The 27,412-nt window shown below is 40.3% G+C and overlaps 1 protein-coding gene across 5 annotated transcripts in view; it reads right to left on the minus strand.

Moving 5' to 3' along the window:
- The window catches only part of STAG1 (STAG1 cohesin complex component), a 156,584-nt gene that overhangs the window by 51,190 nt on the left and 77,982 nt on the right, over window positions 1-27,412 (minus strand). For all 5 annotated transcript variants that reach the window (XM_014258288.2, XM_014258289.2, XM_088061319.1 and 2 more), the window contains 4 exons: window positions 11,292-11,368; window positions 8,110-8,314; window positions 5,527-5,678; window positions 1,366-1,439 (listed from right to left, as the gene is read on the minus strand). In XM_014258288.2, the coding sequence (XP_014113763.1) occupies window positions 1,366-1,439; window positions 5,527-5,678; window positions 8,110-8,314; window positions 11,292-11,368 (508 nt within the window). The remainder of the gene's footprint in view (window positions 1-1,365; window positions 1,440-5,526; window positions 5,679-8,109; window positions 8,315-11,291; window positions 11,369-27,412) is intronic.

Genomic DNA, 27,412 nt, shown 5'->3' on the forward strand with positions numbered 1-27,412 from the left:
CCTCCTGACCCCTCTGAACAGAGGCACAAGTGGTGCCACCACCTGTCTGATTTCAGTCAATTCCCCACTGGTCTAACAGGGTCACCATGGACAACTTTTACAAGAGCATGGATGGATTTTATTTATTTGGCGTCTCTTCTTTTACAGCAACATCATCAAAATCTTCACTAGTGGTGGCAGGAGGCATGAAAAGAATTTTTTTTACAAAAAGAGGATTTCAAAAGAAAAAGAAAAAGCACCAGAATGCAGACCACCAAAGGCTGAGTCTCTTTCCAACCCCACATAAGAGCGTGAACTACTAAGAGAATATTTTAAAGCAACATTTTGTTCAATACAATACACTAAGTTCTGAGAGGATAAAAATGGAAACACTCTTAGAATTTAATTTCTTCAGCCTTTTTTATCTATGCCACGAAAGCTGCTCTCCTAACAAAATGATGTGAGTGCTATGCTGACCTAGCACACTCATTTACCTGCTGGCTCTGCACACCCATCCTCCTGCTGCCAAGCAGCTCAAGGCTTCCTGACCATAAACCATGAACTTTCTTTCCACACTCAGGTACTGAGGAGACGCTGTTCAACCCCACTGTGCTAGTCACACTCACACATTTGTCAGCACAAGCACCTTCCTAGCTTCTGTGTCTTGTCTCCAAATTACAACCATCCCTCTGTCCAACTGAACTATGGCTTCCTCTTCACCTTCTAACCCTCTTCTCATACAACCTTTTTTCCTGCCGTTTTCCTAAAAGATTCCATAAATTATAAACCTTTAAAGCAGAACTGAAATCTTAAAGGTTAATTGCATGGTTTAGTACCCTTGAATTTTATCTTTTGATTTCAACAAGTCAATTAACATTTAAAGAGCTGGTTGCACCAAGGTGATGCAGATGCTCTGAGGCATCTTGCAACACACAATGACCCTACATCTATTTTAAAAGACTTCTGCTCTCTGGTAAACCATATTCCAAATTTGCTATTTACACTCAAGACATACAAAAGGAAATGCAGACTTGTAGGACAACTGCTATCCTATGATACACAGTAATTATTTCATTATTCTTATGTCATTTTTGAGCTCCCAACATGGATAACTTTTCTTTTAAAAATGCAAAGATTCAAAGCCCATATCTCCCACAACCCTTTCAAGCTGTCTACTGAACTAAAATAAAATGGTGTGGATGGCTCTATTGAGTAAATAATAGAGGTTACAATTTGTATATTCTTCCATAATTTCAAGTGTTTTTGACAGTGACCTTGCAGCATCTAGAATATTACATCAGAAGAAAATCAAGACAGAAACTGCCCTTTACTTTCCTTATGACCACACTTCGTTAGAAGAGCCTACTGGAACATGCATTTTCTTACCGGTATCTATGAACAAATATACCCTTAAAAATAGAGTTCATCATATTTTCAATTTCATCTTGGTTCTCTTGTAGCTGTGAAAAACAAAACACAAAATAAATAAAAGATCATTGCTTATTATAATTTGGTATTCTGCAATTCCCTATTGGGAAAACTTTGAAGAGCACCCAAGTAAATTCACCATTTCTGCTTTTCTAGCACACGCCTATATTGTATACATATACATACAAATATTTACATTTATATATTCAATGCCTTCATGGAAGAAAATTAACATTCACTACAAACATCAATTTAGTCTCTCAAATTAGTTCTTTGAAGTGATCATCAACTTTTGCTACTGAAAATGAGACAAGTAGAGACAATGTGTGCAGTAATTTCAGCAGTGCTCTGTTCACAGGGAAACACAGAGCTGAGTGAATGACAGCTGCAGAAACAAAGCTGGTTACAGATTAGTTTTGAAAAAAATAATGTTCTATTTAAGGAAAAGAGTTGAATATCTTCTCAGTCTTAAATAAAAGACCGTCAGTCCCTTAAACTTCAGCACCCACAATAACTGGGTTTCAGAAGATTTCCAGGACTGGAGCACACCTGATATCCAGGCCTTAGACTGCAATAAACCAAACCCAATTCCAAATGAAAAGGTGCTATGAGCATGCTTTTATAAATAAGAGCATTCTCTTAAAAATCTTTTCACTTCCTGGGTAATATGAGCAGGTTTTGCAAGTACTATGGGAAGTATACCTTTGTGTCAATTGATATGTTAACACAACTTGGAATTAATTACAGTATTCTCATACTGTCAGATCTTGTACTAAACTAAGTATAACTTAATTACACCTAAATGCAGCTTTGTTAATGGATGTTAAAAGATGACACCAATTTTACCCAATCAGCTTTTGGAGCAGCCACTGTTCTTCCATCAAGGTGTTCCATTACAGCCCAAGCATGGCACCACAATGTGGGAATGTAAATTTGCCCACATTCTCACAGTAGGAAAACCACAACAGAGCCTTACTAATTTCAATTATTTTATGATATATGCACAAAATAATTAAACCTGTATAATTATGGATGTATATATTTAACAAATAAAAGGTTTTAAAGCCAGAGGCAAAATTGTGATCAGCTGGTTTGACCTCCTGCATGGCATGAGCTCTGAAACACTTTCACCTGAGGGCTTCTGTTTTTCAGCCAATATTTCTATTGCATCTTTCAGGTCAAGTAGCTTCAGAACTCAGGGAGTAAAGTCTCCCAGTTCACTAAAGTTTAAGGGGGTGCTGTCTCCATTTTGCATGTGGAAGAAACCAAAGCATTGAGGGCTCTTGACTAAATAGTCAAAAGCCTGCCAAAGAAACTAATTTCACAGTAAAAGGGATTATGTACAAAGGGAAGAGCTGGGTCCACACCAGCTCTGCATACATGAACCAAGTATATTTAGACATGGCCTCTGGGAAAAGCACTATTTGCAGCATCAGCTCAACCCAAATATGTACAGACTAAATGCTTGTTTGAGAATTCATAACCCAAAGGGGACTGTGAGTTCCTGATCACTCCTCAGCTGGATGACTCCACAGGCTACAGACAGGGAAACATCTACAGCAACATGAGGGTAGAGACAGCCTAGCACAGGGTTGTGCAGTAAAATGAGGATGGGAACAAACCAAGAAGCCTCAGGAGGCTTTCTGAAAATCTGCCAGGGCCCTGGAAGTGGAAACTCACACAAAACTCAGGGAATGATTTCCTGGTAAAAAACAACACCAGAGAAGACATGTAGGAGTCTGATGGACTTTCTGAGCCATGAGAAAGTTGGGATTCTGAAAAAAGTGTACTTTGACATCTCTCTGAGTATAAAGTGAAGTAGCAAGGTAGAGGCCCAAGCAGCAGACATGAAGGGACAGGCTTCCTCCCTCTTCTTCTGCACAGAATTTACAGTTCTCTATAAACATAGTGAATTATCATCTGGTAGAGGTATCCAAGTGCTGGGGCACAGCTGGTGTGGAAGCAGAAACAAAGATTCAGTAGGTACATCTGAGATCCTTTTTACCTCTGTGTACTAACTTTTAAAGGATACAATTCTCAAATGTATTTTAGATTCAGTAATGAATTTTCTCTGAAACCCTAACTGCTTTCTACACTTTCAAGATTTTTAACCCATGCACTTGAATCTGAGTGCTTAACTTCAAGCATCTTCAGAGAGCATCTGTGTCTTAGAACTCCTGCTCTTACCAATGCAAAAATTATTTAACACCCCCCCTCTTAAACAGAAGTAAAAAAATGAGGGAAACATGCTCTTGTTGACTCTGCAAGCAGGTTTGGAAGCACAAAATTTGAATTATTACTGGCAGATACTAAAAAAACAACTTTCTCTGCTTTGCGGCATATTGCTACATAAATCATCCACTTGAGCTGAAAGTCTTGTTGATAAGACAGAGCTCCATGCATGGCTCTCCCACCAGGCTTGTAGATGATGGCATGAGAATGGAACACTTCAGGAAGTGCTCCATCTCCTCTGCTTCAGACTAACTCGCCACACTCAGTTGTGAACTGTTCCTCTTTCAGCTTATGAAGACACACATGCATGTGTGTGTGCTCAGGAGGGGTTGTTAGGATGGCACTTCATCAAAGAATCGACTGAGGAAGTGCCAGCACAGAATGCCACTGTCAATTCAGAGTATTTAAACACTGGGAATATACAGTATTATGTCAGGAATTCTTACACAGAGCATAAAGCCATCTAATCCTAATAGATCTCTTCTGCCCAGGTGCCCCTGGGGTGCTGACCCCATGGACATACTCAATCTGGCTATTCCCAGGCAATGCTTTGCTCAGCTGTCATGAGCAGTGAGATGAGAGCCCCTGAACACACAGAGCCAAAAGGCAAGGACTATGAAATGATCCTTCTGCTGTCAAGGCTCCCAAGCCCCGTGCAGCCTGAGCATCCTTGCTACAGCACCCCAGAGAGAGGATGTCCTGCAGCTCCGAAAGAATGGCTGGGGGAACGGGCACAGAGGAGTCCCTAGCCACAAAGCCACCAGCCCAAGGTAATCAGTGCAATTAGTCCTCTGCAAATTCAGAGGAACAATCAACAAATGTGGACTACAAACTCTGTTCCACCTATTTTGCTTTTCAAAATGCCCTGGAACACACATTCAATTTAATATTTAATTAAAAATGTTTCTCTCGCAGTTTGAGTAGGAGAGATTGTTCTTGTGTTGTACCTCATGCATGCTTTTCAAGAACTATAAAAACCAAATAAAGTTGTGGTACAGATCATAAGGGTAAAATAAAAAGATGTATTGTGATTATCCCCAAAGACTACAAAGTCAAGCAATTCTGAGTCAAAGTTAAACCCTAAGGAATTCAGGGTGCACACAGGCAAAGCAGCCAGACATCCTTAATTGCCACAGAGTAAAACAGTGATGGAGAAAATTCAAAACTAATATATTAAAAATCATACATTTAAGTCTAAGCCATACAAACTTTGATTTTTCAATTTCTCTTATGACTTTTACTTGGCATCTTTACACATTATGGTTGTTTGGGTGTACGTGTATTAATTTTCTACTTGTCATCTTTAAATTTAAGTACATCTCTAACACTGAAATTTCCTGTGATATAATACTTTATTCAGAGATCATTACAGAAGCCTTCTAATGTTTTTTCTCACCTAATGCAAGACTGGTACTTACTAAAGGTGACTTTAATGTTTCCCTAGCTCCTTCTCCCTGAGAACAGGTGCTATAGCCTCAACTCCTGTGTTTCCTGCAAGCAGCTAAAAAAGAAGTACTAATGAGACATTGTGGAATAACTGCAGTGATCAAGGGGAAAACTGGGCAGTGCAGGGAGGGAGCTGAGGATCCTCTTGCCAGAATCTTTCTGCATCTTCAGAACAGTGACTGCTTACAGTTTGAGACTCTTCCTGCCTGGTCATACATAGAAGCCTGAGAACAGAATTCTCCTTGTGTGCAGAACAGCTCCACAAACTCAACTGAATGTGGCAATACAGGAGTTAAGTAGTGTGCCTGAGACCACACAAATCACCACTGCAGAACTAAGCTCTTTCTCACTCTGGTACTCAACTCACAAACCGCCCTGGGCTTTCTGTTGGAGGGAATGTTGGACATGAACCAGGAAAAAAAAAATTGTCTTTTCACTTGCCTCTTTTCTTTTCTGAAGCAGCAGCTCCAATCTTTCATTAGCTCTTTTGCCAATCATTTTGTTTCTCTCAGCTTCATACTGCCTCTGTGTATTGTCCTGATGAATGCTCAGGTTTAAGGCAACATTCACAAGAGCAGTCATAAGCTTCATAGCTGCAAAGGCATAAGACAGATTATGACTCTTTACCTGTAGTCAGAGCTCAGAAAATATTTCCTCAGCAGATCCATACTCACAGCAAAAAGCCTCAACCCTGGCACAGCCATCTGGAAAGGTACTTCTACCCAGGCAATGCGCAGGTCATTGGCCCATGGTCTAAAAGCTGAGTCTACCCCACACTGAGCTGCAGGCAGTGCTCCTTGCTGTCTTCTCCAGACAAGCTCTGAGTGCACCAGGGAGCCAGCATGTGAGCCTGCAGCATCAGGGCACCATGAAGGCAGCTGCTGGGGAGTTACAGCCATTACTGCACAGAAGAAGAGTACCAGCAGAGATGGCTCCATACTAAGGGTGACCTTAACCAGTGGCTGCTGAGGATAGCTCAGTTCACAAGGGACCTCAGCACAGCTTCTCTGAACGCAGGTCTGACACTGCTCTAAGGTCAGCTGTACAGCCATATAAAAATGCAATTTTTTTTTCACACATGCTGGATATGATATTGTTTGTGTCTGCTTTTTTTTGGGGGGGTTTTCCCAAGTTCTGTGTGGTTACATAGTAAAACACATTTTACAGTATTGAAAAACCAGCAAAATAATGCAATAAACTACCACATCCTCTCTGCATGCTGCTCTAAATATGCAGCATTGCTTCAAGGTAAAAAAGCAGCCACACAAATGGAGAAGTGAGGCTACTTGGATTGACTTACACTGCTATGGCTCAAAACTTGTAACCTACAGGTACTTCTTCCTACAGTGAATCATCTCTCCTTCCAACTGACTAGCATAGAGGAAAACTGAAAACAGGGACCTACAAACACTACTTCAAGAAGACATGCCAGGCTACAAGTAGATTTTAAAAAATTTTATGAAGACTGAGCTCCATGGCATCATGCTGACCTCTGCTCTTTGGGACTCCAAAACAATAAAATGTGCTAAAAACAGTTTGAAGGAAATTTGTCGAATCAAAGCAAAGCCTCAAGCTTGTTACAACAAGCAAGTAAATAAATAAATGGCATGTAGTGTCACTGGTAAATGCCGAGATCTTTGGCAGCTCCCATCCATGATGGGGGCATCCCTGCACCAGCCCATGCAGGGATGGACCAAACAATCCCAGGGACCAGAGTAAAGACCTCACTCCATAAATTCTTCCCTATGAACCAATCAACCACAGTCTGAGCAAACTGCAAATCAAAACCACCCAGAAATGCAGACAGCATGGCAGGGAATATAGTTTAAATAACAGGCATGGGTTTCCAGCAGGTTATCTAGGCTCAAACAGTACTCACCTTGGAATACTGAATTTGAAGAGGAAACTCCAAACCTGGAAGCTTAAGCCTGTATAATTCACAGTTTTACCATCCCATTGCTAAGTATGGTGAAAAACACAAGGGAATGTGTTCCCAAAGGAGCTCAATCACTGTGAGTTGAAGGCTTTGGGTTTTAGTTTTAAAATCAAAATTCACTCAAATCTGGATTTGTTTTTTCAATATCATTGGAAATCTGATTCTTAATTTGATTAATAAGAAGAAATGAAATTTTAAATAAACTCTGATTGTATTTGTTTAACACTGGGTATTGGTACACTTGAAACTGAAAATGTGTGTATGAGGCTGATTGTGGAAAGACTAAATAGTGATAAATACTGGCCATAGAAACATTCAGATCATGACAAATGTCTGCTGTAAGTGTTTCAAATATCTGGCACGATCTATGAACCTTGCAATAAGATTAATTTCTTATCACCTGACATGACTAGCTGTAGACACCCACACCCAAGCCAGCCACTCTAATAGTGCTTTGTAACTGAGAAAAATAGTTCTTTGTAGAGAGCAATTCATCCCTCTTAGAGAAGACATCTCATATAGGTGTGATGAAATATATAAGCAAAGCCCACTTCTATCTAATGATACACACAGGGCTTTCCTTAGGTGAGACAGCTGCACTGAAAGGTGGTGTGGCTGCAGGCAAAGACAGTGAACCCTACTACCATGCCCCAGTAATACCAAACCTTATGCTTCTCCAGAGTTAAGGCACAGATTATTTTTCCTGGAAGCTCTTTGATAACACAATTATCCTGATATTTCTTTAGAATAAATTTATACTCTAAAACATAAAATTACTCCAACATTTTGTACAACAAGTGAACAGTTAATAATAAAATACAAGACATAAGCATGCCACTTTTGATTCTCAGGATTCACTGCAGGACCTGGGGATGACAGGAATCCCTAAGTGCCTCAGCACACTACTTTCCAAATAAAAAAGGAGTATTTTAAGTATAGTTGTACCATATGTGGTACTTGGATTTGATGAAGCTTTCCACAGTTTTAATGCTGGCCAGGGTCCACCTCAATCCAATTACAAGGACTTCTTGCAGTGGACAAGCAGCAGCAAGTTCTGTGACAGAACCCTCCTGTGGCAGCTCACTCACCAGCCAGTGTGCTGGTGTGCCGGAAGGCCCGGACCTGCGAGTCGGAGAGGCCAGTGAGCAGCGAGATCACCGTGTCCATCATGTACTCGTCGTAGATGATGCTGTACTGGCACTGCCGGATCAGCACCCCAATGAACTCGCAGAAGTTGGAGCGGAACTTCTTCCACTGAGGCCCAGGCATGGTCAGGGGATAATCACCACTGTCCTGCAGAACAACAGAAGGAAAAGATCCAGTATTAAAGGTTGCCCCATTTAATTTATTTTAATGTTAGTGCAGCCATTGTGGTCTAGGGTTCTAAATGAAACATCATCTTGGTTCCTTCAAACCAAGGGAGAATAACAAATAAAAACAACACATTATTCTTCAATAAACAGGGAGGCCCATTGGCATGACATCACTTTTGCAAAGACATCATTGTAACTGTTTTCCACCTGAAGTACTGGCTCTGTATAGTCCAAAATAAGTATCAAGATTCAGTTCTTTTCCTTGTATCCTCGGTTACGAAGTGGGAGCAAAGGATGAGACAGGAATATTTCAAAGTATTTAAGGTCAAAACCTAAAGAAAGTCTTGTGTGATTGACAGTTTGTGTCATTCTCCATCCCCATTTCAACTCTAGATTAATATTCTAATTAGCTGGCTGCCCCTCCCCCTAAACTTTGCTTTGCTGAAGCTTACAGTTGAGTATGGTTTACTCAAAATTAGTTTCCTTATCAGAAAGCAAACACTGCCCCATTTTATCTTGTAAATGCAGCCTTTTTCTAGTGCCTTCTGATGGCAGTAATGGAAATTTTACTACAGATTCATACACTTCATCTTCAAAAAATTATTACAAGACTGGACTAGGCATGTTCATCTAATACCTCTCCAGGTCTGCTCTTACTATATCCACTATGTATACTGCATTACAGGGAGACTGTCCCCCCACAATGAGAAAATGCTTTTTCCCCCTCAGTGAAAAAGCCTCAGTATAAATCTCCCTGACCAGGATTGTAAGTGTACAATTATAAGACTGGTTTGTAAGCCAGTTCCAGAGTATCCAAAACATCAAGGTAGTAATGCTCCATCCTGAATCTCTCAGCCAGGATAAGAAGTCAGTTATATCCATTTGTACACATTTATTCAGTGGTTTTGTGAGGAACAAACTTTCTTCCTCAGGACTTATGACCCAGACTGAAACACGCAAAGGCAGCAACATCAGTACAGAGAAGCTGCAATCAAACACCTTGAACCCAAACTTCATAAATAACATCCCCCTAGAGAAAACCCTTTAGCCATCACATTGAAGCAAATCACATCCACTTCAACCTCACCAAAATAACCTGATGGATCTTTACATGTGAACTTTGGTACATAATATATGCTTTCTCAAGGTGTGTGTAAATGCAGTCTTTTGGAACAGATCCTCATAATCTCTAGTGCTGTGTATAACTACTCATCTCTGTATGGTGAATTTTTAACCTACAAGTACATACCAGACAACACTTTTAAAAAGTCTATGGAGACTGTCCCATGAACACCTCATCTGGCTGAAATGGGAAGAACAAACTGACAATAAAGTCACCATGGATCTTTTATTCTTGAATACTAATAAAAACGTGATGTGTTAGTGACACTGTCACAATACTTGATGGCCCAGTGCTTAGAAAATTAAAAGTAAACCAAGTCTTTGTTCACCTGCCAACTCTAGCACAAGAATTATGAAAGAATTCATCTACAAAACACCTGTACTCCTAAGCCAAGCAGCCAAACAGTGCAGCCGATGGATGTCCATGGAATTCCCTGTCCCAAAGTGAACTTTGTGAACAAAGTTATTTCCATCATTTAAATCCTGCACAAGCATTTCTCTACTCATGTGGAGGAAAATCAATACTTCAATCCCAGTCATAAATGCAAAATTCAGGCCAGCAGCCAGCTGATTCCTGCAGGACTCATGGAACCATGGGACAGTTTGGGATTTCTGAGGTACTGGGGGAGCTATTACAGGTGAAATGCCAACAGATTTCAAAATATTAATTGGGTTGCAGCCTAGGACTAATGGTTTTATGCTTTTGTACTAAGCCCCACAAATTCTCTCACAAATCCATTCAAATGTTAAGGCAAAAACCAGAACTGAAACTTTTTTTTAGGATTATAGAAGTTCTGAAAAGTTTTAGTAATGGAGAAAGACGATGTACCAGAAACTGTAACTCTTTGAGAGATGTTGCTTTCAATTGGATTCATAGGAAGTTTTTTTTCCTCCCGTGAGAAAAAACTTTGACAGTTTTAAAAAAGATTCTTTTGAAAAATACTTTCTTCATCAAGTATGGGACAATCATGCAGCAAAAGAAGCACCCCTATGGCTGTAGTCAGGCATTTACTGAGACATTTTGTTGTTCAAGGCCACGGCAAAGAAGGAAATTGTGTATAAGTACATCCTGAAGGAGAGCGTTTCTTGTATTTATTGTTTTCCTGCTTAACTTTCTGAATAACAGCACTGGCATTTCATTTAGAAATGGTCAGAGACACTGCTGTCCTACAGAAATTCCTGGTCCAGCTTTAGTTTTCCTCACTAAACAAAATGAGTGCTCAGAATATTCAGCTTTTTATACATCAAAAATCAAAGAAAACACAGTTCAAAAATCTCAAAGCTAAAAAGCATCCACCATTAGGAACACGTTTATTTTGACAGAAGATACCCAGTCTGAATTGTAATTTACTTGTTTCAAAGAAAATGCTTAGATCTTCTGAGAGTATTTCTTTCTGTATCACTGTTCCAAAATGATAATTTTCATGTCAAGTTCCTATTTGGTTTAAACTGGCATTTAAAATGCACAAAACATTAATTTGCACAGAGAAAATAGAGCAGAATGCTGTAATCCTGTCTAATGAATCTGATATGTCAAGAATCTGGAGCTCTTTGCTGAATGATGGCACTCCCAAGAGCTGAAGTTCAGCACCCAGAATGCCAGCAGCACTCTCAGTGGGATGAGAGCTCTCCAGTTCCTCTTCCTGCCTACTCTGATGAACCTCTCTCTGCCCTGTTACTCTGCATCCGACAGCTGAAGTTGCTGCTTTGCTTGTCAGTGCGGTTTCCCATATTGAGACATTATTTTTCCACTGGCCCACTGCATTTTTAATTTAAACCAGAAGTATATAGTAATATATTTCATAATGCTTCAAACAACTGTTTGTATACTCTACCTCATCAAATTCTTCTGTCATTTTCCTTATGATTTCTGCATTTTGCATGTTCCTGAACATTTCAATTCTTACCGTACCTGTAATGTAATGAAAGAACAAAAAGAAATGAACACAACATGGTTTTGCTCCATCAAAATATCAGTGTTTTTTTGCTGCTAAACGGTGATACATATCAGACTATGCAGAGTGCAACAATAACAGGAATGCTTTGAAAAAGGCTGTCTCTTGAAGAAGTAGGGAAAGAGAACTCATCTGTCCTGTAATGTGCTTTCAAACGAGGAATTACTACCACTTTCCATCCTTTCACTCTTTGCAGCCTGTGATAAAGCAAGTGTGATAAAGCAGTGATAACCATGGAGGACTCGTGCCATGTCTGCAGCTGCCCAAGGCTTTCAATTTTGTGCGCAAAATGAAATGAGCAGCATCTTTCTGTGTCACGGACACTCCTGGTGGTTCTGCACTTTCCATGCTGAATGTCCTGGATGACAGATACCCACATTCTTCATGCACCGACTGGAGGTTTTCACACTGCTCAGCTCAGGACCAGCATTTATTGACTGAGGCACATCTTCCAAACCCAATGGCTCCAAAGGGCTCAGTCAAGATGTGAGCCAGCTCAGCACCAGAAGCAGCAACTGTATCTCTGTTATTCTTTCATGCAGATTTTCCATTCCCCCTTGTTACCTAAACACTGGAGTTGATAGGATTGATTTTTCATTGTAAATCAAAGTTACCAAAACCAAAAATAGAACAACACAATAACTGTAAATGAAAATTCTTGTGTCTTGATCAAAATTCAGTCAGTATACAAATAAAGTATTTGGGCCCATTACTGCCTCTGCATTAGACACTATCTAAATATCTAACCATGTAACCCAGGGCAACGTAAAGATTTTTTTTTTTTGCTGCTCCTGCATGATCTTCTCTTCATCACTTGACAATCTTCTTTTGTTAATGGAGGAAATTCAGAAAAATTAAGCAAACTACAGAGCTACAAAATCCATCCCAACATCATTAATGTTACAAAGAGTAAGTCTCTCAGCTTTTGCAAAAAGTTCAACTGGATTAATGATCCACTGCATGGATTCAAAAATTCAGAACATAATAGAAGCAGCTTAATAGCTACCAGTAATAGCCTCTCTACAAAGAACAAATAATTTAAACATACTAAATATTATGCAAATGGTTTAATTCTGGTATTTTATTCCTTTAAAAAAGAGCATTAGAAATATATGCATTTCAAAACATGCAAGCACAGAGCACACCAAGTCTCTATGATAGTACGGGTACAGTTTTACAAAGCAAATTAAATATTGATTTCTTGAATTGCCTTTGCTTCTTCATTAAATAATATTTGTTATCTATTTCATACTGAGAAATACTGTCAACCTCAGTTCTGACAATGGCAATTTAAATTTGTGCACGGTAATTTCCATATAATTAATAAACAATTACTAATGCAATACATCAACATAAAACCAGGAACCCAAGAGAATACCACCATGTGGCAGCTGAAAATATATTTTTTCAGCGTGGAAATCATCTTGCAGATACATTTTAATCTCTTCCCCTGATCCTGAAAGTTTTGTTTTGGCTAAATGGAGCAGTTTCCCAGTATATCTCAGAACAGGTTCTATTGCAAACCCCCTCTGCTGCAGGAATGCCCCTTTCTCTCATGGCATCTGCTGCTCTTCCCACTGGCAGCACATCCCTCAGTTAAAGAGTAACCTACTGATCTTTGCTATTTTACTGATTTATAGCCCTGATTCTAATTTTATCCTTATATATTTGTGGCTTTTTCTAATAACCTGCCATAGCCTCAGTTTCTCCGCAGTCAGGGCCAGGCTGTTTACCTTGTGTGAGCAAAACTGAGAGAGCACCATCTCTTCCTGGGCACTCAGAGGGGTCTGATCCCCATCCAGGTGTCAGGTGAGGATGGGGAGATCCTCCAGCAGCTTCCAACAAACAACGGTGCAGTTCTCTGGGACCAGGAGGCAGGGGTGTGCACACTGTGAGACACACTCCTGACATCCCCCAGGGCTGCCAGGGTGGATAAGAGCTCTGCACTGCCAAGGGAGCATGAGCAAGGGCTCGACGTGGAGAACAGCACTTACCCACTGTCCTGTCCCATTCTTTCCCCCACTTTTCAGGACTCAGTTTACAGAAGTTATGCAAAGCACAACGAGTGTTTCTGCTTATCTGGCAGTAGGCAATGGCTTTGGCCTGACTGCTTTCCTTTCCACCACCTCTCCCCCACCCAACCACAGCACAGCCCCATATGTTTTTCTGGCAAGCTCATTTAACACTGTAAGTATGCTACAAACACTTTGCTCAGATTTCATGGTGTCACCACTACATTTCAGCACTGCAATGGTCAACATTATTCAAACTCATACTTTGAATAATGTGAAAAGCAAAACTTTCCCATTTTTCAGGTGAATCCTTAAAATATTACAGATTATTTATAAAGTACAACTGAAGGAGTGGCATGCATCCTTGAAGTCTATACCTTACTCAAGTTGCTTCACATCCTTTTCTAACCTGAGTTTTATCTCTGTCATAGAGCTCTCACTCTATTTAGTGAAGAGAATGGAAATTGTCTTAATCCATTAAAAACTGAGAAGTCTATTTTACTTCAGGACTAAGTTCTCAGTTAAAAACCTATTCACACCCACTGTGTTTTCAAAAGTCTTCTCACTGACATGTAAGTATATTTCCTTAATGACCGAATTCCAGTATAACTTTCAGCCAAAACAGGTAACAGTATAACTTGTCAATAATCACAGCACCCAACACAGCCTTTAAGAGTGAGAAGAAAAAACCCACACAGAGCACAAAAATTAATATCAATGAGAGAAGAGAAGAGAAGAGAAGAGAAGAGAAGAGAAGAGAAGAGAAGAGAAGAGAAGAGAAGAGAAGAGAAGAGAAGAGAAGAGAAGAGAAGAGAAGAGAAGAGAAGAGAAGAGAAGAGAAGAGAAGAGAAGAGAAGAGAAGAGAAGAGAAGAGAAGAGAAGAGAAGAGAAGAGAAGAGAAGCCTATAAAAAACTGGATGAATACACCTTAAAAACCCTAAACTGTGTACAAAACCAGATATAGTATTTCTGGGAGATATAATACACCATGGACTCAGTGGGTTGAAAACATGTTTAGAGTGAGAAGAATAACTTGTTTTATTAGCAAGCTCTGTAAAAGCAAAGCAAGCAACAACAAAGATCTCCAAGAGCTTTAGAGGATGTGTAAGCCCTTGAGTCTGAGCAAAAACCAGCCTTTACTACCAGGAGTTGAACAGGGTTTCCCTTGGGATGTGGGTGGTCCCATGACTGCCTTTCCTGCTGCAAACAGGAGCTACTGGTACTGACCACTGCTGGCAATCTGGGAACACCATCCCACCAAGTGCCACACTCCCATGGCTTCCTGCAAATGGCAGCTCTGGGATTACTACAGGAAAAGAAACGCTGGATGAGGAAACATAAATTCTAGCAGCCCACACTCATTTACTCCTGAAATCTAAACTGCTGATGGTAATAAATTATATACTATGGAGGATACTACCTATAATATATGGTCAGTTTTCATCACTGGGACCTTTATTCACCAAAGCTGCAGACAATTTCATCCCTTCTCTTTTGGACTACCTGCCCACGCTGAGTAAGCTGCAAGAAAAACAATGGGAAAATTGCAGCTCAAGACTGAGATAAATGGATATGAAATAAGCCCACAGTCTCCTGGTGAAGGAGGATTAATTGTGGTACCTTAAATTCATGGTAATGATGTCTCAAACACAAAAACTGGAAAAACAGGGGAAAGATTTATAGACGCATTGAGAAGAAGACACAAGGAGATTTGCCCAGGAAAGTACATGAAAAACACAGTGTGCTCTTTTGCATCAGCTCAAAGTCAATAGTGGGGACCACAGCACCAAAACCTAATTGAAATTGCCAAGAGAGGGCAAGTTTAATAAAACGTTTGTGAGGATGGATGCTGATTATAGAACTGCTGGATAGGCAGTATTTATCTCCCTTGATACCATTCAATGTGCAACTCCTATACCTTTTGCCCCACTTATAATTTAGATCATAAGAAATAATCCACTTCTGTAATGTCCTTAAGTGCAGTTTTCAATCATCTGAGAAGTGGTACTGGCAAATTCCGTATGACAGATGATAAAGACTGAAGTCAAACCATCACATGATTTCTCAGTGCTCAGCCTGGGTCAGGGTACTCTGCTGTGGCATTTCCACTAACTGTTTCCAGAAGAGAACTGCCAAAAAAAGAGAACTAACCAAAAATTACTCAGGCCAGTAGAAAAGTTCATTTTCTGTGACTTGCTCACGATCATGTAAGAACACTGAAGTAGCTCTTACCTCATTGGAATCAATAGATGTTAATCATTAATTTTAATAGAAGCAGTACTGGGGCAGTTGAAGCATATCCAAATAGATGATGAAACTCCTAAATCCCACCAGGGCTCCTGACTTTCTATTGACTTCTGTCCCTGAAAACTGAAACTCTTTGCTGAGACCAGAGGTCAAGACTTGAGAAAGACATCAGTCTAAATATTTGGTTGAATTTCCGCACATGTAGGAATAGAAGACTCTTTTATTGATTTATTTCCCAATTCTTCCTGCTGCATGGACTCCATACTGCCCATCTTCTGCTGCCAATGATGCAATATTCAAAAGTCATACGCTTCCTATAAGGCACACAGCCAATTCATCCTTAGAGCAGTTTCTGCCTGTGAACTCTTACTGAATGAATCAGCAAGAATCCCAGTGGAAAAATAAGTACAGTCTTTTGCAATTAAAACTTCATCAAACAGAATCACAGATAACTGCTAAAAAGAATTCTAATGGCTAAGTCTATCCTCCTACAACAAAACCAAAAATATGTTTGAATGTGTCCTGTGAAATCTCTTTGCAATGTGAAGGCCTTATACACAGTACAGCCATGCGAAGTGCACTCTCTTGCTTTGCTGCAGTCCAATTCTCTGACTGACCTTCTGCTTATCAACTCTGCTATATACCAGAATAAAATTTTGTTACACTTCATTTTTTACGTATGTGATGAATTGCTCTAATTTTAATCATCATGCTCCTGCAATTCTTCTATCTTTACCTTTAGTAATTTAATTCTTCAAATTCCATGATGATTTTCAGACCATTGCACAGCACATGAATAAACAAGTTGTCCCTTACTTTAATTCCTATTCCTCCTTTGCTTTAGGTTGCAGTTGAGCCTCAAATAGAAATCTTGGAACAGGACTCTTATTTTTTTGCTTTGGTTGTGTTTCCCACACAGAAATTTTGTATCTATTTTTCTCTTCCTCTTTTGAAAACCCTTATTGTTTTGTTCTTCATTCTGCTCTCATAGAACTAGGACTATTATCATTATTATAATTATTACTCTCGTTAAATTTCCATCCCAATGATGAGAATTTCCTCTAGAGAGGATTATTTTCCATATGTGTTCTTCATTTTCTGTATCAAAACCTTGTCAGCACTACATTTTAAGAATTCACTGGACAATCTTTAACTTGCTCTATTCTACTCCTTGATGGCACCTCATTAATTTGAGTCCCTCTCCCAACCTACTGTAAATCATGCCACTCTATATACCAAGTATAAACAGTGAAGCTTTTGTATCTGGCCTTCTTGTTTTGATGGATCATAGGAGATGTCTCTAGCAGAAACTCCTGGCTTCTCTCCCCTTCTGTCACCTAGACATTTTCAAGAAAGCTATTCTGGATTTCAGAACAAATGCAAAACATTACACAGGACAAGGATTTAGTGGCAAACTCCTTTTCCTGAATTTTCAGATTTTGATTTTGCTAAAAATCCTTCCATGCAATTTTTGGAATTGAATGGAGACAAGTAAAGTCATTACAGAGAACTACATTAACATTACCACCTTTACTGCAAGGTGCTGTTAAAGCTCGGAAAATCTGAAAGGACATCTTGACTGTGGAATGAGGAAACTTTGGTTTCTATGAGTCCTTTCACTGTCCTTATGGCCCTTTAGTGCTCTTTGCTCCCAGTGCCTGACTGCCACCTACAGAGCCCACTCTGTACCCACGATGGCATGTACATCCAACAGACACTGTCACTGGGAGAGAACAGGACATTCCAAGGTACCACAACCAAAGCATGTCCAATTTTACCTCCTTCATTACACCAGGCCCAGAAATCCACTACTATTCTGGTTTATATAACTTAGATATAAGGAAACGGTTTGTTCCTACTGTCATTTAGAAACTATCTTAATTGTTTCTGCTGTCCTTTCACACCAGACTTAGCCTAGAAGAAGACATCTTGTCCAGTATGGAAATCTCAATATAATCTCAAGAGTTGATAAAAAATTTTAGCTTTAGGGACCAGACCGAGGCAGTGTGGGTTTATGAAAGGCAGGCCCTGCTTGACCAACCTGACCTCCTTCTATGACCTGCCTAGTGGGTGAGGGAAAGACTGTGGAGGTGTCTACCTGGACTTCAGTAAAGCCTCTGACCATTTCCCACAGCCTTCTCCTAGAGAAACTGGCTGTGGCTTGGATGGGCAGAGTTTTCACAGGATAAAAATCCAGCTGGATGGTGGGCCCAGAGAGCAGTGGGGAGTGGAGCGCAGGTGGTTGTTGGTCACAAGTGGTGTCCCCAGGGGCCAGAGCTTGGGTCAGTCCTGTTTAGCATCTTTAGTCATGATCTGGATGAGGGGATTGAGGCACCCTCAGTAAGAAGGTGCAGGGAACACCTAAAGGGAGATGGCAGTCAGCTGGGGATCAGTCACTGCTCTCAAGTAACAAGCCAGAGGACAAGAGGAAATGACCTAAGCTGTGCCAGAGGATGGTCAGGTTGGATATTAGGGGCAATTTCTTCACCAGAAGGGTTGTCCAGCTCTGGCCCAGGCTGATGAGGGAAGTGGTGCAGCCCCCAAAACTGCAGGGATTGAAAAGCCATGTGGATGTGGCACTTGGGGACATGGGATAGTGATGGCCTTGGTAGTGCTGGGGAAGGGCTGAACTCAGTAGTGTCAGAGGGCTTTTCCAATTTAAGCAGTTCCATGAGTCTGTGCTTAAAACAATCAGTAATGTTAATACTGTCAATATCTGAGCATCATTAAAAGTTATCAGTAAATCTTGGAGGATTTATTAATTTTTTCTTACAGGGGTCACTGTACAAAACAGTGGAATTTAATATCAAATCCCTGCTATTTCTGATACTCAAATTCAACGACAATTGTTTCATATTAAGAGCAATTTTGTAGTTCACTTAGAAGTTCAAAGTTCTGAATGAGATTAAGGAGTTAACTTTATATACATAACTAGCATTTCATATGATTTGAACTGCTAATCTCTTTTAAAATCCAAAATGTTATTTGATCCAGAAGATAACAGTGATGGCACTGATTTCCTCGGTACAAGTATGTAAAGAAATACATTGAAGATAATCAGAGATTTTTACGGAGAATGATGTATGTCACTGACAATCCAGTTATTTCTCCTTCCTGAAAAGAAAAAGTACATATTCTTATAGCATAAAAAGATAAGAACTTCATCCCTACTTTAAAGAAAACAGACCTGATGAAATTCTGAAACTACAATTATGTGTGAGAATTTGTTACTTACTTAAATTATGAGTGTCAGAAGAATAAAAGGAAAAAATAAAGAATTCAGGAGTGACCCAAAGAACTACACAGCACTAAATGTGACTTCTGTATCAGACTGGGAGGTGTTGTACTACAGATCTGGTGTTTCTGTTCAAGGGTTGATGTTATTTCTGTCAAGTAATGCTTCACAACCCCCCTGGAGCATTACGAGGCATCAATAGCCAGCTGAAAGTCATACATTTATGCAACACAGAGACATTTTCACAATCCTACAATGATCTCCCTCATTTTCTTAAAGGAGCTGATGTGCAATAATCATATGCAAGAAAACTTTCAGATTAAAGAGAGATAGCAAAAATGGTCAGTTTTTAGAACAGAGTGAACCTACCAATAAAACATCTATGTAAAGATGTTGATAAAATATGTTCCATAGCAGATATAAATGCTTTGAAAGAAAGGATAATGATGGAGCAGATAGTTTGCTGGTGACACAAGTATTTAGAACAGCTAGACTGACAGCTGCCAGCCAGCACTGCCAAAGGATGTCTTAGGCAGAAATTGGTAATATGTTCTTCAGGAAGAAAGCATGCTCAGTCCCCAGACTGCTAGTAGAGAAAGAAGTAGGCCTACATAATTCAGTGCATCAGAAACAGTACACTTCATGTGCTTAAGTCTTAACATTTTGATAAAGGAAACTCCCTTGCTCTGGGTTTAAGGCAAATAAGGCTGGTTTGAAATGGCTCTATGGCATTTGCACTTGCCAAGTGTAAGATGCTTTGCATCCTCACAGAGACAATTTGCACGAAGCCACATAATTACAAACCAAAGAAGCTAAATTTGCGACCTAGTATTTTTACTGAATTATTTCATAAGATAGATCTTTTCATGCTTTGATGACTTAAAGTAGCAATTCTCATACAGCACCAACCTCTTTGTCAGGTAACTTTGAACAGCAGTCAGTAACATGAACATGAGTGAAAAGCTGAGGAGCCTTTGTTGCCCCAAAGGCAGCAGTTTATTCTGATAATGTCTTACAGCTTTTGCTCTTGGAAGCCCTCAGCTCTGCAGTCACCCCACAGCCGTGTCCTGTCCTGCACTGTCCCAGGTCACCCTGGCTGAATGAGGAATCTGTGGCCACAGAGGACACTCATACTTGAGGAGAGCAGTAAAAGCACACATCCAAGAAATGCTCTGCTGAAACTTCCCACCTGTTTCCCCAGGGCTGGTTCCAAGGTTTATTTCTGTGAGCACTGCTCACACTGTGCTTCCTGCATATGTGCTCTAAGCAGACTTTTGTTAAGAAGGTTCCTGGTGGATGTGACAAAACAAATTTACTTTGGGATTCCTGTACTCAGCAGTCGGCACGGGATGTTAGGCAGAATGCAAGCACACGTTAGCATCACACGAATGTCACATTTGGCAGTAGTTCAGAGTGTACCCAAGCTGTGCAGTGTTAAGTGACTATTGGATTTAACAGCTGATAATGGATCCATCATCTCTTAACTCATTTGTACTTTCCATCTCCACAGAACTTTACATCAACGCAACCTGCAGTTTAGCCCCATACTCCTTCAGGAGGTACGTCATTGTATTTCAAAAATTACTGCTTTTTATTTGATAAACCAGAATCTTTTCTTTTTCCAATGCATGAAAAATTATTCTTGTATTTGCCATTTCTTTCATTCAAATTTGACATTGCTTGGGTTTTTCTCTTTAAATGTGTTTATCTTTTAGGAAGTGGGATGGTTATAACTGGATTCAATGTTCAAGGTGTAGGTGCAATGTAAGTTTGAGAGAGAGTTTTTATGTCTAATATTTGTACACATAAATTTGCCCTTTATTTCTAATTCTTAACTTTGCCTCTCAGAGCACTGCCAAGCACACAAGTTGTATTTTCAGATAATTCACAATGACAGCAGGCTCCAAGAGCAGAATGTGAGTAACTACAGCTTATTAGTACATGTGTGGAAGCAGCCTTTGGCTGCCTGCTGTCAGAAGTGACTCAAATCCAGCAATATAAACATAGGTAGTGTGGAGGCTGAGCTCCAAGTGTAAGATACAACAATGTAAATATTTGCACTAAGTCCATTTAGGTCTATCTCTTTCTGAGTGCCTTCATCACAGTCTGCTTTCACATCTGCTCTCCCCACCTCACCTACCCTGTGAACAGGCCCCCACAAAAGCTTCCCTTTGAAACGAGGGGCCCAGTGTGAGCACAAGTTCTTCCCTCCTCACAGCAAAACCTGTCTGTGTGCTTAAACACCTGATCTGAGGGGGCAAAGACAGTGGCACCAGTGGATTCAGGTGAGAGGACAAGAGCCTGACAAGCCAAACATGAGCACATCCCTGCTGTGTAAGCATTTCTGTAGCCACCAATGGAGAGAAAACAGTATTGCCATTGCTAACAAAAGGCATCCTACCTGTGCCCTATCCCTGGGGCACAGCCCCCATCCTGGGCTCTTGGGGGAGTTTTCCACTGGCCACAAGTAGCTGCTGAGTGAGCAGAGGCTTGGCACCAGGTATCTCTTGTTATAACACAAGCTTAGGTGTAGGATAATGTAATAACAAAGTAACAAAGTAATAACAAAATAACCTTGAAAACATCCAATCTGTCTGATAAACTCACTTCAAGGGAGAGCAATTGCTTTGTACCACTACTGTACTTTCTACAATAAACCCCAGAGCAGTTTTTAATGAGTACTTCTTGAAGGAAAAATAATGTATTTCTGTTCCACCATACTGGAATATGTTTCATATACTATAGATTCTTTATTATGCATTCTTCTGGATAGCTAAAAGATTTAATACACCAATTTTAAAAGCAGTAAGCAAATAATTACTATATTAACACAGATTATTTATCCCTGTTCTACTTCCTATGATTTTTACCAAATGCTGTCCACAGAAGGACAAACTCAGAGCTTCTTACCTTCCTTAGAAGTCTAGAGTTGTAGAATAACTTCAGGTGGCAGGATTCCTGTCACTATCCAAACTCTTCCCAAAGCAGAGATCCCAGCTAGATCAGGTGAGTCTGAACATGTCCTAGGACAGTGAACACTAGGCACACCCACAATGGGAGTTCCTCTGCCTCCAGTGCCTGACCACCTCATGGCAGAAATGTTTTCCATTCTAGTCAAACTAGAATTCCCCATGTTTCAACTTGTGCCTGTTACCTGCCACAGAACTGCATGAAGAGTCTGCAGTCTGCTTCTCTTTAGTCCTTCAATAATTGAAGGAAGCAGCAAGATCTTCCTTTGGCCTTTTTAAAACTGAGCAATGCTGCTGCCCAGTTTCTCCTTGCATAGTAGAGTGAGGACTCCCCAGAAGACCTCCTGGAAATCCAGGCTGACTCTTTTAATCCCATTACACTTACCCAAATTTCATGCTTCAAAGAACCCCAAGCTCACTTTCACAGAAACCAAGGACATTTACTTCAGTGTACACCCTTCTTCCACTTTCTATGGATGTCTCATCTGCAGGTTCCCAGAGCTCAGCAGTAACCCACACTGTCAGCAGAGCAACATGCCTTCACATGTTTTTTATTAAAGGTATTTTCTTTATCAGAGAAACAAACCTTGTTACTCAGTGTCAACATCTCTCCAGCTCATAAACAAAAAGCCATAAAACATGGTACTTGCACTTTCCAGAAAGTCAGGAGGCAAAAGACGATCACAGGAGGATTTGATAGCCAGTCTATCCTCTTTCCCTCAGTCTTTCTGCTTTCCCTGATGGAGTTTTGATCCTTTCCTCAGCCATATGTTACTCTTACTTCTACCTGTACTTCTCAGTGTTCCTCAGAAGTAGTAAAGTAGGGAAGATGGAAGGCAAGTCCTAATAAATACAAAAAAAGAAGTAATTATCTAGAGATTTTCAACTGATGTGACAGGCTGTAGAGTCCATAAAACATAGTACCTAGTAATAAAACTAAGGAAACAAGAGACCAGACCTTCTGTGCCACACCTGAAAGTTGCCAAAGATCTGATAGAGCTCAGCAAGCCATATGCGAGTCCCTTGCAGCTGCTGATGGACCATCATACTCTGCTCCTTCCTCACCTGCCTCTTCTCCCTTGAAAGAACTGTGCTTTCTTCATTTTCCTCAAGGAAGCTGCTGTTACTTCCATGAGAGCTTCCCAGTCACAGCTCTGAAGAAAGCTCAGTTCAGGGTCTCTGCATTTTCTGTAACTGTTTGCTGCTCCAGCACATGGAAGGGAAAGATTAGCACTACAGGGGGTGTCTGCATTTGGTATCTATACAGTGCGAAACCTTATTAGCAATGGCACACCAAAGAGACTGCTGACCTCCAGGTTACCCAGAGCCAATCCTTATTTTTCAGTGTTCAACAGCATCATCCAGAGAGCCACGAGGCCAGGGCTGACTGGTATCCTCCCATACCCTTTACTTAACAGAAAAAAAGCCGACACATTAAACAACAGAAAAACAGAGGCCTTGTAAGCACTGTAGAGCTGCTTCAGAAAGGTGAAGAACTTTATCTGTCAATCTGAGGAAAGATGGTCTCCTTCAAAAAGTGAGACTGGAGATACAGAAACATCATGGAAACAACTTATATCTAAAACATTTGATTCCTCTCTTTAAGTGAAAGCCACCATCTGCCCACAACATTTCTACGCTTTTTTTATTAACCTGAAAGAAGGAAATGAGACTTGGATGCACTTCTGTTAACTGCTGCTTAATAAATTCTAATCATTTTGTTTAACCAAACCTGACTGGTCTTGGATATAAAGTGTCCCAATGAATTTTACAAAAGCACGTCATTGAATGGAAGCCAATGAGGTCATTGGGGAACAGTGTGAACCATGACCCCAATCTCTGTTAATCTCAGCCACTCACTCAGCTGGAGATGGACAGGAACACACACTGGAAATGCTGCTGCTTCTTCAGAAACAGCTTCACCTGTAGCACAACCATCTCCTGCCCAGCTGTGTGTCACCCCAATCTTTTTTGGAGTTACACAACATGCAGAATGTTGTCTCTCATACTCTTACTCTGCACTTCATGAGTACATTCACCTGCTTTTGTATAAATCAGATTGTTACAGATACATTAGAAATCCCTCTTCATCACTTCTGCTTTTCATGAAATCACTTATTTAGACTATATTAAAGACCAAAGCATTTACTGACAATGACCTGTGAAAAGACAATGAAAAAAATTAGCTGACCTGGCACAAAGCAATGTCTTTATTTTTCTCCCTCCTCATTTAAAAAATAAACAAGATGAGAGGAACCCTCCTTTTTCATATAATTATTTCTTCCTGTTTTTCTAGGAAACAAAACCATTTTCTCTTAGCTCTTAGCCCATGCCAAAGCCCCTTTTTACCTTCTGACTGTCTGAACCATGTATAGAGCTTTTTTCTGTAAGGAAACACAAAGAATTTGAGAAGTTACATGCAAAAAAAACCCCTTATCTTTGTGCTTAGAAATTAAAGCAGAAATAAAGAAGTGCTAAACTTCAGATGCTGTGTGTAACCCTGACTTAGTCTCTCTGTGTGCTAGCTTTGGTGAGTCACCAACCTCCCAGGGAGGTCTGCTGTTCTGTGTGGGTTCATTAGCACAGACTCCAGAATTATCAGGAGCTGTGGAGGTGACATGGTTGTCTCTCTGATGTGTGCAGCTGCGGCCAATGAACCCAGGAAGAAATGCAGGAAGGGGGGTTCTTACAAGAGGGTTGATAAGGATGCTGCAGGCTGCTTTTGCTTTTACTCCTGAGGTACCTGTAGGACTCTGGACAATTTAAACTATCTCCAAGATAGTCCCTAACTGCATATTCCCCATTTTCCAGGTATCCCCCTAGCAGTCTCGTGGATGAATGTACAAAACAGCAGCACATAAACAATTGTAACTCCAGGTACTCTGTGACACCATTCTTTGGGTATGTAAAATCATAAACATAAGAACAAAGGGAAAGCAGGAAAAGGGCCTTCCTTGTCAAAGAACATAAGGAAGAGGGCTCAGGTTCCAGTCCTGTGTTTTCCTTATTGCAAATACGTATCTATCAGAAAAAATCAAGAACTTCAAGTTTCCATTCCATGAGCTTTAAGAAGTCTAAGCACTCTGAGCTTAGTCTTTGAGCAATCTGAGGAGGAACAGGAGACCAGTAACAGCAGTGGTTTAGACATGTCATATATAATCTGAAAAACCTCCCCTCTGGGAGTGGCACAGATTCTCTATTTGCTGCCTCAAAAGCTTTTGATATCAATGACTCTGTTCATGGACTGGCCATTTCCGGAGCAGAGACAGGATCTCTACTTAAAAGGGATTTACAAAGATAAGTAGAAGAAACCCTGTTGATAAAACATCCTTAAGGAACATTTTAGTTTTTAAATTTTGGAACTTGGCTACTATAGAAAAATAAGAGGAAGCATCATATCAAAAGTGAAGTTAAAACAACACAATGAATAGTTGCTCAACATGTTTTGGCATGGGTAAGAGAACGAAAGAGCATGTATTAGAGCCAAAATCCATAAAAGGCTGGATATGCTTCTAAAACTACAATGCAAGAGGGAACTGTCACCCCAGAATTGAGAAAACATAAACTGCTGGAACACACAGAGATCACAGCAAGTGCTGACAGGACAAATATAAATGAGAATGTGGAAACAGAAGCAGAAAAAGCTCAACATACAACATGTTTCTCAACAGTCCGTGTCTAAGATTCATTAAGGAGTATTTAAGAGCAAAATATGAAAAAGATTCACCTGTATAAACTTATTAATACTAGAAACCCAAAACTTTACATAAGTAATAAAGCAGCAGGCCCTGAAAAGAGTGCTGAAAGACAAATAGTAATAAATGGCAGATTAAATACAAGAGGGAATGAAAAGTCTGAGTATATTAATTAACATAAAGATAGTGGACTCAAGGGGGGAAATTAATCAACTGCTGCTAAGGAAAAAGGAAAGAAGAAAAAACACAGAGGAACACTGCAAGTAAAGCATATTTAATCAGAAAACATGTCTTAAATTCTTAGTTATAACTCCTCTTACATTGCTTTGGATCCTCTACCTTACAATTTTAACTACCAGAATTAGTTGAAATGGTGTATTTTGTGCAAATTAAAAATGTCGTGTAAACACCATATATTATCATACAATTCCTGGTAGATATTCAAATGCAAGACATAGAATAAAGCAGCCAGCTGACTCACAGAATGGTTTGGGTTGAAGGGACCCTAAAGCTCATCTCATTCCAAGCCCCTGCCATGGACAGGAACACCTTCCACCAAACCAGGTTAACGAACCCTGTAACTTCTCTGGTTGTGTCTTACAGCTTGGTGGAAAAAAATCTTTAAAGGGGGAAAATACAGAGTTATACTGTAAAACAAAACATTTTAACAGAACCTTCTTCATGTATTTTATTTTGTTAAGGGTATGCAGTTTTCTCAGTATTTTGTAACAAACAGGATTTTTTCCCCTAGCTTTCAGAACTTTCAGCAAATTTTCCTTTTAGGACTTTTCAGTGCTCCCTCTACCCCACTGTAAGTTTGAGATGTCTGGAAGCCTTAATATCAGGATACCTTTCCTGTAACATGCTCACATTATTAAGTTTAACCAGAAGGCCGAGTTCTCTATACAGTACCCTTTTTTTTGGGCATAACTATATTCTCGTTCTTGTCAACATAGATTCTTACCTATTAATTGCTTTCCTGTCCTTCCCCCATGAAATTGTCCTTGAAGGTCACATCATAAACACCAAGGGGTGTTACACTATGGATCATCTGCTTGATGAGAATATACAAAAATTGAGTTACATTGTAATTTCTGGCCCTGCTCAGTGGTATATTCTGGCTCCATCATTTTTGCAGTAGCTTAAAGCAGTCCCCCAGTGTATTCATCAGGTGAAAAAACTGTTATTTTGGCTGTTGAAGCAAAGCAAAACCACTGGGATGTACGCCTGCCTGTGTCTCTTTTCTCCTGCTACCTAAGCTCCGCTGTGGAGATGTGTCCTCACAAGAACACATTATTCCTTTCTTGCAGTTTTCAGAATCCATAATTTTTTCCTTTGCCCTTATACTTTGCTGCATTTAAAGGCAGAAGTTTACCTTTCCATCCTTCACTCCACTGTTACAGATGTTTTCTCTTCTCCTTGCATTTTCCCTACAAATGAGACTTCATACATGTAATTAATTTTTATAGGTCTCTAGGGAGACCTTGTAGCACCTTCGAGTGCATAAAGGGAGACTGGAGAGGGACTTTGGACAAAGGCCTGGAGTGACAGGACAATGAAGAATAGCTTCCCACTGCCAGAGGGCAGGGCTAGATGGGATATTAGGAAGGAGTTCCTCTCTATGAGCATGGTTAGGCCTGGCGCAGGTTACCCAGAGAAGCTGTGGCTGCCCCTGGGTCCCTGGAAGTGTCCAAGGCCAGGTTGGATGGGGCTTGGAGCAACCTGGGGTAGTGGGAGATGTCCCTGCCCATGGCAGGGGGTGGAACAAGGAGCTTCAAGGTCCCTCCCAACACAAACCATCCTGTGATTCTGTGACATTTAATACTGGTTGCTGTTATTACAG

The sequence above is a fragment of the Pseudopodoces humilis genome, chromosome 11, assembly GCF_049639895.1.
Source record: "Pseudopodoces humilis isolate 2021_Gansu_Grassland_sample_001 chromosome 11, ASM4963989v1, whole genome shotgun sequence".
Lineage (NCBI taxonomy): Eukaryota > Metazoa > Chordata > Aves > Passeriformes > Paridae > Pseudopodoces > Pseudopodoces humilis.